General features: G+C 35.0%; 1 protein-coding gene and 1 pseudogene across 2 annotated transcripts; both read right to left on the bottom strand.

Annotated features, from left to right (window-relative positions):
* Positions 1–661: 661 nt before the first annotated feature.
* On the bottom strand, positions 662–1,441 carry LOC112523785 (annotated as a pseudogene).
* Positions 1,442–3,034: 1,593 nt separating this feature from the next.
* On the bottom strand, positions 3,035–6,770 carry LOC112523246 (uncharacterized membrane protein At1g16860-like). Of its 2 annotated transcripts, XM_025132768.1 has the most exons (4): positions 6,063–6,770; positions 5,346–5,501; positions 4,303–4,514; positions 3,035–3,635 (listed from the first exon to the last, which is right to left on the bottom strand). In XM_025132768.1, the coding sequence occupies exons 1-4, from the start codon at positions 6,753–6,755 to the stop codon at positions 3,443–3,445; spliced, it is 1,254 nt and encodes a 417-aa protein (XP_024988536.1). In that variant the 5' UTR covers positions 6,756–6,770; the 3' UTR covers positions 3,035–3,442. The 2 variants fall into 2 exon arrangements, with proteins under 2 accessions (XP_024988536.1, XP_024988537.1); XM_025132769.1 differs by lacking the exon at positions 5,346–5,501.
* Between the last annotated feature and the right edge of the window lie 7,980 nt (positions 6,771–14,750).

Genomic DNA, 14,750 nt, shown 5'->3' on the forward strand with positions numbered 1-14,750 from the left:
TTACTCTTCCAACTTCATCTGCATTGATTAGAACAAACTTGTTTTCTGTTAGGCATGGGAATGGGGCGGGGACCTCAATCCCAGTCCCCGTCCCCGATTACTTATCTCTATCCCCGTCCCCATCCCCGTGGGGAATATAATCGCATCCTCATTCCCAACGGGAAAACGAGGATTTTTTTCCCCGTTTATATAAGTTATTTTTAGATTAAATATGTGAGAGACCATACATGTTTAAATCTCAAACATTTTCAGTAAACCTAAAACCAAAATGAATTTAATTTAATACAAAAAAGCCACAATATCATATAAGAATTAGTAACCTAAAACCAAAAAAATTCATTTTAATCCAAAAAAACTTAAAATCACATGTACCAAAAGATATTGAGTAACATAAAACCATATCGAGTAATATATTGTATTTTGACTTGACATTCAAAATATTACATATTAACATCCAAAAAATAACAACTTTAGATTATAAACCTAGTTAGGAAATAGGAAATTATGAACTATCGCTTTAGTTGAAATAAATCATATATATATATATATATATATATGTACAAATATATATAATTAATATATATAACGGGTATGGGGCGGGGAGGAAGTACGATACCTGTCCTCATCCCCATCCCTGGTTTGAGACAAACGGGGATCCCTGTCATTGTCCCCATCCCCGGTTTAGCGGAGAATTTTCATCCCCGACCGGGGTGGGTGGACCGGGTACTCCGACGGGCCGGGACCCATTCCCGTGCCTATTTCCTGTTGTGTGAACTTGCAAGTCTTTTAACGAGTTATTGGTCGTACACGTGGGAATCCCTCTCAGTTGTCTGGAAAGCTATGTCCCTGTCGATCCCTCCGACAGCAACAAGTTGGCAAACACCTGTAGAAAACGCCGTTGGATTCAGCTATTTGGCATTTTACAGATGCAAACATTGATTCTACACAAGAAAATTCTCGAGAAGATACTGAAGCGAAAAATGAGAACCTGACCATGGCCGAAATCGAATCAGAGTTGGGAAACTCTAGAAAAATGGTGGAACCTCTGGAAATTTCCCAAACAGAAGCTCCTATTTCAAAGAATGAATACAAAGCAACAATTGCATGAGCAGCAACAACGAAGCTGTTGAGGTGTACTTTTGTTATGTTTTCTGATGAATTTTTTAAATTAATTTGTTAAAAGCAAAAGGAAGTAGTTTATGGGAATGTGCTGAAGTCGTACCAGCGAGAGGAACCGAATAAGGAGGAAGTATTGGTGGTGAGCATGAAAATCGTGGTAGTGAAAGTGAAAGAAAAAACGGCAAGACGGAAGACGAAAATTAAAATACTGAAATGGCGGAGGTTGCGTGAGAAGGTGGATTGGAAGAGAGGCGTGTCGTGAGGATGTGTCTGGTGGATCCGGGCGTGGGGATGGACTTTCAAGACCGCTGTTTCGAAGCATGATTATGGTTTAGTGACAATGGTGGATGGGGTGATCTCCATGGCAGAAGAGAAAGGTTGGAGGGGGATGGATGTCCTTTTTTCCTTCTTTTGGTTTCAAAATTTGTATCTAGGTGGCATATTTCATCCCAAAACTGAGAGTTGTATAATTTTCATTTTAGTCGATTGTTTCATGGACAGCGGAACGTGGACAGTAATTCAGGGTAGTGGGGAGAGAATTGTAGGGGAAGTCGGAAAAGAAGGGGATGATGGAGTGTGGTTTTAGAAACTTGTAAATAATGCATAGATGACGATTAAAATTCAACAATACTAATAAATAATATAGTATAGATAGATAAGGATGTAAAATGAAAAATAAAAAATTAAGATATTAAAAAACATTAGTACGTATTTATCATATTTAATAATATTATTAAATTCAATAATATTCGATATTGAGTTTACTTTAAAGGTATTGAAGACACAATTATAATGGTATAATTTATATATATAAAAAAAACCTTTTTTAAATATATGTTTTGTTAATATATAGTTACATATGTTAATATGAGAAGGCGTAAAATGAAAAATGAGAAAGAAGGGATATAAAGTAAATTATATAACTAATTATAAAAGTATCGTGTAACTTAAATATAAAAAATAATTTTATTTTTAATTATCATGTTGAACGTGGGAATTGTAAATATTAAAAAAATGTACATAATGAATCAAGATTTATACCTCTTAAAAATTCAATAATAACCGTTTAACATTTTTTTTAATATAAAATAGATAGATAAGGGTGTAAATTATAAAACAAATTAAATACAAGTTTAAAAATAACTCATTACATATTAATGATATTTAGTAATATGATAAAATTTAAAATATTCTATATTGATCATTTTGAAGATGTTGATGAGACAATTATAATTTATAATTTGTAAAAAATGTATTTTTTTAATAATTTTAGTTTATACACAATTATTTATGTTTATATAATAAAAATGTAAAAAAAAAAAAGTGCTATGCAACAAATTATATAACTAATTATAATAATATAAATTGTAATTTAAAAATAAAAAAACATTTGATCTTTAATATTATCTTGAAATATGGAGATTTAAAGTTGTGGGTTCTTCAGCTTTAAATTCATAAATTAAGAATGTAAAATAAAAATAAAAAAATAAGAAATATAAAACAAATTAAATACATAACCGTAAGGTATAAAATGGAAGTTTTAAAAATAATTTACTACGTTTTTAATGTTATTTAATAATATAATTAAATCGAAAAATATTTAATATTAAGATCATTTTGAAGGCATTAATGAAACGATTATAATAATATAATTTATAAAAAGTGAAACGTATTTTTGTTTATATATTTTAATCAATATACGATAATGTATGATAATGGTGTAAAATAAAAAAGAAAAAGATATAAAGTAAATTAAATAACTTACTATAAAAATATAAAATGCAACTTAAAAATTAAAAATAATTTGATTTTAATATTGTTTTTGAAACGTGGAAGTTTTATGGGAGGTGTTTAACTTCAAACTTATACATGATGCATAGAAAATAGTAGCTCTTAACCATTAGGGTCGGGTACGGGTAGAAATTTGATCTTTTTATATTACAAATTTGACCCTCAAATTTAAAAACTACAACTTTAGGCCCTATTACCAAAATCCCTGAATCCGCCTCTTCTTATAGCTATCAATGCATCGAGATACATGTATATATCATACAATTTTTAATGCAGAAATACCCATATTGCAATCTACATCTAGCACAAGTGTGCAACTCAAACCTTTAGGCATCATTTACATACCTATTCGAGTTATCGAAACAAGGAAATACCCAAAATACCCTTACGCCCATTTGTCGACTCAAGGACGACTGCAATGCACTACGGTACATCGGCAACTTCTATACATAAATAGTCCGCAAACCTGTGGACAGAATTGTCGCCGGATGTGAGGGCGTTGCAGCAATTTGATGATCGATCGGCATATAATCTACACGGGTATGACATCAGCGTTTTGATTTTCGTCGCAAGTTAAAACGAGGCCTTCGACATAGGTTGGGAGAAGACCACAACCCCACCGGCAGCCAGTTGACATGGGCTCAGTTGGTGGAACGATCATGAGCACATTCTCGTGCCGCCTGACAACACCCATCACGCTAACAGTACTACCCTCTTTGATGTACCTGTGTCATACACACCTCATATAGGATCATTTTATAGAGAACAAGACACCTAAAAGATAATATCTTAATGTATTTTTTTATGGGGCTAATCACATTGAAAAATATAATTGGTCTGATTCCTAATTAATGTAACGTACTTTCAAAACTTCCATTTTGATACCTCAGATGTGACATCTCAGACAAAATGGATGAAAATACAACGTAATTTGGTTCAGACAAAGTACATTGCAGTTTTATGCAATATCCCTATTTTATGTGTCATTTTATCTCTATGGATTATAAAGTTTAAGCCATTAAAGCATAAAATTTACTGTTTTCAAACAAAAATGCTACTTCATACAAACTAGTTGTTTAGAAGATGTGTATGGTCGTTGATCAAATGTCCAAAATACCCTTCAATAACGTTGAGATAATGGAATCTTTGAGGTATCCAATCAGGCAGCAAAAAGGAACACTTATGATATCAAAACAAAGACTTCCTATAGAAAATTGAAATCTATTAAATTTCGTAATCCTAGGATGCCCTTCAATAATTCCAGAAGTTGAATCTTGCCGACCAAAAACGACATCATCTATGGCCGATGGTGAGGGGCAACTATGTAATTTCAGTTTGAAATTGTGAGTCATGAATGAAAAATCTGAAATTTTGAAAGAATTAGCTTCTTACCCTTCTTTGAGGCGCATAACACGATCATCACTTGAAAGGCTGCGGTCTGCAAGCCAGCGAAGAAAAGTTGGAGATAGCTCTCGGTTTTCTTTGCTTATATCTACAACCGTTGTTTCTTTAACAAACGGAGCTACTTTAGCTCCATATCCAGCTTTCACCAGAGCCCTTAACCCCGATTGGAAGTCCGATATGTAAAAATCAGCCACATATTTCTGGTAAAGAAAAGAGATCAAAAGGGTTGCAGTTAATATATACGAAAAATATACAATGTATAAGCCAAAAACGTTGTGACTATCAGTCAAACGTCTAAAATACCCTTGAACAATGACAAAGTTTTGGACCAAGCGTGGTACAAGTGACCAAAAATAGGTAAATAAAGATTGCAATTCTATGAGACATCCCGTAGAATTGTTCAATGTTCATCGGATATTTTTTTTGGAGGGTTGGGGGGTAGCTTTTTTCAAAAACAAGTATTCCCTCCGGCCTCGAGAAAGTCCGATAAAAATTGCAACATCTTTTTGGCAAGTTTTTTAAGTGAAATTACCTATCTGCACATCGTCTTTATTACATAAACTTAAGGGTAGATGGGGGTCTTTATGACCACCTCTCCACTCAGAGGAAACGTTGGTATACATCTTACCCTCCCCAGACCCTACTCCATGTGGGATTTACTCTGTTCGTTTGGTTTACATACAACTTACAAGTGCTACTAATTGTGTTCCATAAAAATCCCTTTATTTTCTCATTATATGATGACATTTTAACTTTGAGGTGTAGATATCTTTTTCTGTTGTATTCCATTCATCATATGACCTCAACTACATTTGGCTGATTATAGAGATATCTTGCTCAAGAAATGACTATGCCTCTATCTTCTGCGAGATCTATGTGAAAATATACAACTGGGTTCGTTTGGTTTGGTCAAGAAATGACTAAATAGCAAACAAGAGATTGCCACCTTGTGACGATTAAAGTTGATGTTAATTTTACAGTTTGAGAAGGAAAAAGAACATTATGAACAAAATGTATGTCATTGAACGAACCTCGGAATTGGTGCACCCCCAGGAGAAGCAACGGTGCTTAGCATTGGACGATTTCCCCCCAAATCCGTTGTATTCGTACAAGTCTGTGGAAACATAGACACACCTCGCTACTTTTTGAAAAGATGATTCAAGAGGAATGCTACCACAAGTCACAATCTGCACCCCAAAGATAAGACGTATCCGATAAAAGTGGTTGCAAATAAGATATCTGTTTGCTTACACCCCTAATGAGAAAATATATAACCATTAAGATTACCAAACTAGAGTCGGGTTCATATGAGAATGATACTTATTTAAGAAAATACAAGAATGATTGAATCACAAGTGATTTTACACTAAGATTAAGTACAAAATCACATTAGATTCAAGCGACCTTGCCATGCGGCCATAGGGTTGCCCGCACACTTTTTTCGGCATTAATGTAAGATCACATGTGAATTTGTAAGTAATTTGGCCATTCTTATTTTCTTAAATAGGTATCATTCTCGTGAGAACCTAACTCTGCGAAACTAACCCAACATCCCAATCTCAGTGCTTCAGTGAATATTCCAGAGAATCAATCATATTGCAATTGAAGCAAAATCTCAGCACTTGAGATACATTGATCTACAAGGACAAGTACTTGGATTTTTACTTAATATCAATGTAAAGATATTTGTGCGATAAACGGTTGTACTTCTATGTATGGTATGTGTATATGTATGAAGAGAGAATTACCCCTGTGACCTTGACGAATTGACCATCAATGGCGCCTCTTAGCTCAGCGTTGGGGTATTTTCGGAAAAAGGCTAACAATCCTCTCTTCTTCCAAACACAGTTCCACAGTATCAATATCATTGCCGGAACTAAAACCGCCGCCGCCGCCACAAGAATCACCGGCTTCTTCACCGCCACCGTTAAAAACGCCCCTACCATCAAACCCATCACGGCCATCACCAACAACACCCACATTAACTTCCTAAACCCTAACCTCACGTCGTCATACCCTAACGTCGTCACAGAAGAGCCGTATACAGTCTTCCCTGACGAAATTGCAGCCGCCGTCGGTTCCAGCTGACCCGACCTCCGTCCGCCGCTCAATTCAAGCTGTCCGGATGTGATTAAACCGGTTGGCTGGAGAGCCACTATCGGACCAGACCCGGAAGCTCTCTTAGAAACAGGGCCGGATCTAAGGGATCCACTGCTTTGTTGAGATGAAGATGAAGCTCGATGAGGCTTGAGTACCGGAGGGGGGTGTTCTGCAACTGGTATGTCGAACATTTTCCCGAGCTCGCCGGACTTGTTGACATCGCCGCCGGTGTAGGGTATTGCTCGTGACCCAATTGTGGGTTGGCGGTCCTTGAGCTGCTCCGGTCGACCCGAAACGTAGAGTCCATTACTGAGCTGGTGTGAGGGGATTCTGCTCCCCATTATCAATAGAAAGTAGGTGAAATTGCAGAAAGATGGAGATTATGTGTGTGAAAAATGAAGAAAATGTGCGTGGGCGAGTGAAGTTGCAGGGAGAGAATGATTGTGGTGGTAAACTGGTAATGGAGTTTGATATGCATTATTTACTTGTACGGTACAAGTAAGGATAGGGTGCAAAAGCGTGTTTTAGTCGAAAATGACGAAAAAAGGGATGGGTTTTTTTGTGATGATGACACGTTGCTCTTTTTGTCTCTCCATGGCCAGTATGCTGCCTATTTTTGCCTTTTTGGTAATCCTGGGTGTTATACATCTTCTTTTTATTCGAATTTTGGTCTTGTGGTTATACTGAAAATCGTCTTTTCGATTAAGGGGTGTTTACCAAGTTCAGACTTTCACTTATCTTCTAATATAAGATCTCGAATATTAAAATGGATTGTATGGAGACATCTCTTATTCGATAAGTGTTAACGTAACAAGTGTCTAGGCATGGCAACGGGGTGGGTTTTGCAATCTCCGGCCCCGGCCCCGGTCCCGGTCCCGGTCCCTGGTGGTATGGGGATTAACTTCCTCGCCCCGGTAAAATTCCGGTCAACTCCCGGTTAACAAACCCGGTAAGATCCGGTAAAATGCATAATCAATAGGTTTTTTCCAAGCAACATCCTCATCCTTACATCGTATCTAGTCTTGCCTGATAAAAATAATAATATTGTAAAATTAACAAGAATCTAATGAGATGTAAAATTCAAAACAAGTTTTTTCCAAGCAACACATAATTCTAGTCATTTAGTCCCTCAACAATTAACATCCTCATCGTATGCAATCGTTTGATCAAATCCTTTTGGGTCTCCGTGTTTTTTTATCTGAAATAAAAATAATGCAAGTCAAAAAATTGTATATGACAATTTATACAATTATTATAACAAACAATTTAAATAATTATTACCTTCAATTTCTTTTCTTAACCAACTTTGGCTGCACATCAATGCTTCAACTGTTTGCGATTTTAGTCGACTTCGTTGTTTCATTACCTTGTTTCCGCTCATGCTAAAAGCTTATTCTTAAGCTACTGTAGAAATATGAATGGCCAACACATCCCTCGCAATCCTCTGCATGATAGGAAACTTAGCACCATTGCACTTCCACCACATTAATATATCAAATCCTTCACCCTGCGGTAACAGTTTTTCTGACAAATAATCATTCAACTCTGTCATTTCAAATATTTCATCCTTAGAGATCATATTCTCAAAATCCAATTGCCATGAGGCCTTGTTTGAATAAGATTTCCCCTCATTTAAGACAATAGTGCCACTTTGTCCTTTCCTTTTATTGTGATCATGTTTCTTTTTGTACTCCTCAAATAAATAATTACATAGAGTACGTATCCTTATAACCTTATCTTTTGAGTCCACACCATAAATCTTTGGAAAGAAATAATTGATCAACTTTAACTTATACCTAGGATCTAGAACAATACCCACACTCATCACATCATGTATGACTCCCCAATATTTATCAAATTTAAGCAACATACTTGATGACATGTTCCTAATAACGTCATTTTGATCGTCTTGCCAACTCTTAATAGATACTTTCATGTCACAGATCAAGGGGAAGAACATGTTGGAAGTGGGATACTTGGTCCCGGAGAATGTCTCAGTCACACGATAAAACAAACCTAACTTATCACACACATCAGTTGCCATTTTCCATTCCTCTTCACTAGGTAAAGAAACATAATGTTTCTCTTTCTTGCTCAAACGAGTAAAAACATTTTTATATTCTAAGGCAACATTCAACATTATATAAACAGAATTCCATCTAGTCTTGCAATTAAGCACTAATTCTTTTTCACAATCTACACCTATTTGTCGTGCAACAAGTCTAAAGTCTTAGGCTCTTTTAGGAGAACATGCCCAAAATGAGACACTATCCCTAACATTTTTTATTGCTTTCTCAATCACAGAAAAACCCATCTTGCACAATGAGATTAATAATATACGCACGACATCTCATGTGAAATAGCTTACCCTTTAAAACTAAGGAGGAAGGAGTGAGAGTACCTAAGAGCTTGTCAACTAAAGCATCATTTGTTGAACAATTGTCAAGTGTCAATGTTGAGAACTTGTTGTCAATGTTCCAATCCATAAAGCACTCAATCATAACTTGGGACAATGTATCAGCAGTGTGTGGAGATGGCACATGTAAAAAGCTGCATCACAGATTCAAAGAATATATTAAAATGAGAATATTAACATTGAATTATAAAGATTTACAGAATACTAAAATGAGAAATAACCTGATAATCCGATTTTGTAAATTCCAATCGGCATCTATGTAGTGTGCTGTTAGTGCCATATAACCTTTGTTTTGGTTACCGGTTGTCCATATATCTGAAGTAAGAGCAATCCTACTTTTGTTTTCTTCCAAACATCGCAATATACTACCTTTTTTTGTTTCGTATATCTTCATGATGTCGGACTTGATTGTAGCTCTACAAGGCACCTTAAATAAAGGTTGAAGACCATTTGAAAACTTTCAAAAGCCATGATGCTCAACAATAGAAAGTGGATAATCATGAAGAATGATCACCTTAGCTAAATCATCCCTTGAGCTTTCAGGACTAAAGTCATAATTACTCAACGAAGAAGTTTTCCCATCCTTAACGGTCTGCCCTTGAACTAGAATATGTTGCCTTATGTCGTTCGTAACTCTCCTAGGACATATTGAAGTGATCTTTCAAATGTGTCTTCCCATCATTGGGTCTACCAGTCATATGTTTATTGCAATACTTACATTTTGCAAATCGACGAAGACCATCAATATATATTGCTTCAAAATGGTTCCAGACAACATATTTCAATCTTTTGTTTGATGGTTCAGTGACTTCAGTCTCAGGGATAATATTTGACCCTATAGGCATGCTTACAGATTCGTTGGTGTCATTACAAGGCGTATGATCTATATCGTTTTCTTCCATTGCCTTGTTTTGTGAATTTTTCATTTTTGAGAAAAAACTGAAATTTAGCCATAAATACTAGTAGGTAACTTGGAAAGTAGGAAATCTAGTTAAAATAATTGTGTATCATATATCATATATATAACTACGCTAAAAGAGAGAAATAAATTATATAAGCAAAGGATGTCCAACTCTGGCGTGGACTCAAAATAGTAAGCCAAATAAGAGATTTATCTATAGATAATGTTATTAGGACTCAAAATGGTAAGCCAAATAATAGCTGTAGTTTCAAGTTTAAACTATAATTCTTTCCATTTTTTATTCAAAGTGTCAAAATGGTAAGATTCATATTTCAAAGTATCAAAACAGTAAGATTCACCATCCCTAAGCATACCATTAAAGAAAGAAAAGAAATAGTGATTACTTTGTTTCCTTTTATAAATTAATGGTTATTTGAATTGGATATGTGATTGTTCTTGGTGGTGCACCATCCCTTTGATAAAAAGACTCTTAGAATGTGTTTTTTGTTATGAAATTGGTGTTATTGGTGGTGCACCATTACTTTGGTGTTCTTGGTTTCAAGTTTAAACTATAACTGATTCTACCTATTAATTGAAAGTATCAAAACAGTAAGATTCAAAGTATCAAAATAGTAAGATTCACCATCCCTAAGCATACCATTAAAGAAAGAAAAGAAATAGCAATATCAAAGTATCAAGTGTATTGTGTTACATATATTGTGTATGTAATGCTGCATGGAATAGCAGTTACAAAGACTCTAAACTAGAAAAATTAAAATAGTGATCACCATCCCTACTCTAAACAAAACAACCAATTGTGAACTGTCCACACCATATAGAAAATTACATGACCTAGAAATTTACATAAATACTAAGATTCAAGGGAAAGATGAAGATTGAAGATGATGACTAAATTAAAAATTACATGATCTAGACGGGAAAAAGTTAGGAACTGAGTAGGTTAGGAACTCACAGGAAAAAGTTAGGAACTCACAGCTCGATGTTGTGCTTGTTGAATCTGTTGTTCTTGTTGAGCGTTCGATCAATCGCATTTAATATTCCAACGGACAGCGGTGTTGGGGTGATGCACTGATGCGGTAATCTAAATCGCCTAAATCCTAATCGGTATTGCACTATTGCTTGGTTGTTGCCTGCTTGCGTCGTGCCGCACTGCCGTTGTCTTGGTGACTTGGTCTTCTTCTGGTCTTCTACTTATCTTGGACTCTTGGTAGTTGGTTTGATTATTGGAATATTGGATGCAATGATGATGCAAATGAGATGAACTAATGAAGTCCACTGTCCGATAGTGAGTAGTCCAATAGGTCCATCACTTCCAAGCCTAAAGCCCAAATAACCTAATTTTAACATATCGGGTACGGGGCGGGGCGGGGGATCCAATACCCGGCCCCGGACCCAACCCCGGTTTTCCTCTACCGGGGATCCCCGGCCCCTGGACCCGTTTTAGCAGGGACTCTCCGTCCCTGTTCGCATCGAGTGAACCAGGTTCCCCATCGGGTTGGGGCAAATCACCATCCCTACAAGTTTCGTCTCACTCACTTACTGGGTAAGAACTTCGATTATAGTCATGTCTCCTATTGATAATATTCTCAGTTCTTGCCTTCCTCAACCCATTAAGTGACCGAGTAAACATTTGATGAATGACCCCTCCTTTATCGCTCTATGCCCCCTTTCTTGCCTATCTCACTGATGACCACAACCATCTTATGACTAAAACACCCAGAAAATGGGGAATATCAAAGATAGTTGGTAACCATGGTGAAAAATCTGGAACAAGAACACCTACAATTATGTTGTGGAGATTTGGAGAACATGGAAAGAGTGTTGTAGGTGTGAGGGTCATCTGGTTCACCAAAGATCTAAAGAACATGAACAACGAAGATGTGGGAGATGATTAATATTACTTAAAACCTGCTAGCCAAATGAAAACATGAGCTCGAATAGTGTCAAATGTGAGCCATGCGGTTCTCATTGTGAATTAAATTAAACTAACTTAAATAAAGCCCTAAATCAGAACCCAATATCAAAATGTAGGAGAGCAACACAAAACACATCATATTTTAAATAAGTCTACGTGTTTCTTTTTCACTCAAAGAAAATAAAAAAGAATGGCATGAAGCAAATCTCAATAGTTCTTAAGAATTTTATTGAAGTAAATCGACCTAAACAATGTTTGAAACCACTACCACCATTATTGTAGCTTCAAAATTCAATATTCATCATTTTTATTGAGAGAAAATGATGATGAAGAAATTCGTATATGCTCTATGTACTATATGAATGTATTCAAGAAAAGCTCACACAAAGTCAATCAGGTTCCACAAAAGCACCCAATGCCTTCAGGACATCTAGTACATCGACAAGTGATAACATGAATAGTAAATATTCACACAGTGGACACAAAGTCTCCACAGTGGCTGTGCAAGTGCACACCAACACTATGATCGCTATAAGTAATAAAGTGGTATAATACCAAGATCTTCTTCACAGGGATTGGAGTATTGAGAATCACAGAGTTTCACAAACTTCTTGAGCAAGTTTCGGTTGTGGGTAAAAATCAAATTTTTGTTGGTAGAAATACTTAAAAGACGAGATAAACTTTTTAATTAAGAGATAGGTGTGAGTGTAAGTTTTTCTTAGACAATTGTAGTAACAAAATAGTCGGAAATTTATGATACGTATATAAAAACTCAAATCTCACTCGAATCCAAAAGCGATACTCCCGAAGAAATCATTTCTTTTATTTGAAAGATGGAAGTGCTGAACAACCAAACTATTTGCTCAATAAGAAGTGACCATGGCACTGAGTCCAAATAACAGTACTATGGACAACTTCTTTGAAACAAAGGAATTTCTCATAATTTATTAGCAATAAGGACATCCCAACAGGATGGAATCACTAAACGCAAAAACAGAACAATCATTGAAGCCACCCGCTCAATGCTTAGCGAATCACATCTCCCAACTCAATTTTGGACAGAAGTTGTCAACACTACATGTTTCACTCAAAATCGCTCGCTGATTGTCAATTGGATCCATGTAAGTTTTTTTTAATCACCTATTTGCAACCAATGACTTTGCAGCTGATAAATGCATATACCATATTTCAAACCTGGTTGTCTAACATAAATTGTATTTTGACCTTCATGGAATCATGCCATTTATCATATTCCAATCCGGATACGACCTTCTAGTAAGTCACAAATTCATCATGACTGTGTCATCATTTAAATGAGATAACTATGTCTCTTAGGCTCTTGACGAGTCCTCCTCGATCTTTAGATTGTTGTATCTCATCAGTTCCCTCAACAACTTATCGAGGTTCAACATTATGTTGTCGTCATTGTCAACCATCGTATCATCTTGTGGTTCTTGAATTTCTTCAAAATCTACTATATTCCATGTTATGATTCTTTTCAGAATAAAATTTTCTAAGAACTCAATGCGGCACGCAGCAAAAATTTATACTCGCTAGGTTTGTAGAAATAATATTCAGTTGTCTCTTTTGGATATCTCACAAAGATGCACTTTTTAGGCCTTGGATCAAGCTTCCTAGAAGCTTCTCACTTAAAATAAGAGTCACAACCCATTACTCTCATGTAAGATAATTTTGGGATTTTCCTAGTCCATGATTCATAAGGAGTCTTTTGGTCTTTTTGATTGATGCATTATTTAGTATGCGTGCACCTGTTTCCATGCATAGCCCCAAAAAATTTTAGGCAGGGTGGTACGACTCATCATAGAGTGAACTATGACCAACAAGGTTTGATTTCTTCTTTCAAACATGTCGTTATGCCGAGGTGTTTAGGGAAGAGTAAGTTGGGAAACAATCTCAAAATCTCTAAGATGATCGATAAACTCTTGAATCAGATATTCACGACCTTGATCCGATCGAAGTGCTTTTATCTTCTTGCCAAGCTGAGTCTCTACTTAATTATGAAACTCTTTGAATATTTCAAAGCTTTCAGATTTATTTTTCATTTGTTAAAAATACTCATATTTACTGAAATCATCAGTAAAGGTAATGAAATAGCGATATTCATTTTTTGTGACTAAACTGAAAGGACTACATACATTAGTCTAGTTCTACTGTCCTTTCAGGTTGCCTTTAAAAGGCGTCTTTGTCATCTTGTCTAATAAACAAGATTCGCATGTATCATACGAATCATTGCATGATTTTAATTAGGGCTGCAAACGAACCGAAAGTTTGGCGAACCATTCGTGAACCGTTTAGCGAGAAGTTCTTTTATTTAATAAATGAACAAACATTAACAAATTTCTTTGTTCGTTTAGTTAAACGAACGAACATGAACAAGAGTCTCGTTCGTTCATTTATGTTCATGAACGTTCGTTCATTTACATTCGTTTATGTTCGTTTATATATTAAATTTAATATATAATCTTTTATTTATTTAGTTTGAATTTAAATAATATTTATTTAGTATGAATTCAAATACTATTTATTTAAGTTTTAACTTTTTGGAATTTATTTAGATTTAAATTTTAGGGTTAAATGCATGAAATAACAACCTACTTTCATAAATTTTCTTATTATAGCATTATATTTTTGTTTTTCTTTATTACAGCAATGTATTTTTAAATTATTTTTTATTAAGGCATCGTACTTTTAAAAAATCTACCCATAATAGCAATGAGTAACTTGTTACCTTTGAAACCGGTTAACCCTTTGACTTTTTTCGCTTGTGTGGCTTTAATGAGGTGATGTGGATGACTTGTCATTTTCATAACTTAACTAAAATAAATATAAAAAACTTATTTCAAATTATTATTAGTGATTGTCATGTTTCATTGCTATGATCTAAAAAAACATTTAATTTTTTTTGACTTTTTCTTATTAATTGCATGCAAATTAAATATTCTTAGAGTAAAAATATTTATCAAATAAATATGAAACATTATTTTCGAGATATATTTTGTTTGTAAAAAATGTAACTTTTCTTATTTTATGTTGTTCAAATAAATACATATCTTTTAAAGTTC

The sequence above is a fragment of the Cynara cardunculus genome, assembly GCF_001531365.2.
Source record: "Cynara cardunculus var. scolymus isolate 2C chromosome LG 12, CcrdV1, whole genome shotgun sequence".
Taxonomy (NCBI): domain Eukaryota; kingdom Viridiplantae; phylum Streptophyta; class Magnoliopsida; order Asterales; family Asteraceae; genus Cynara; species Cynara cardunculus.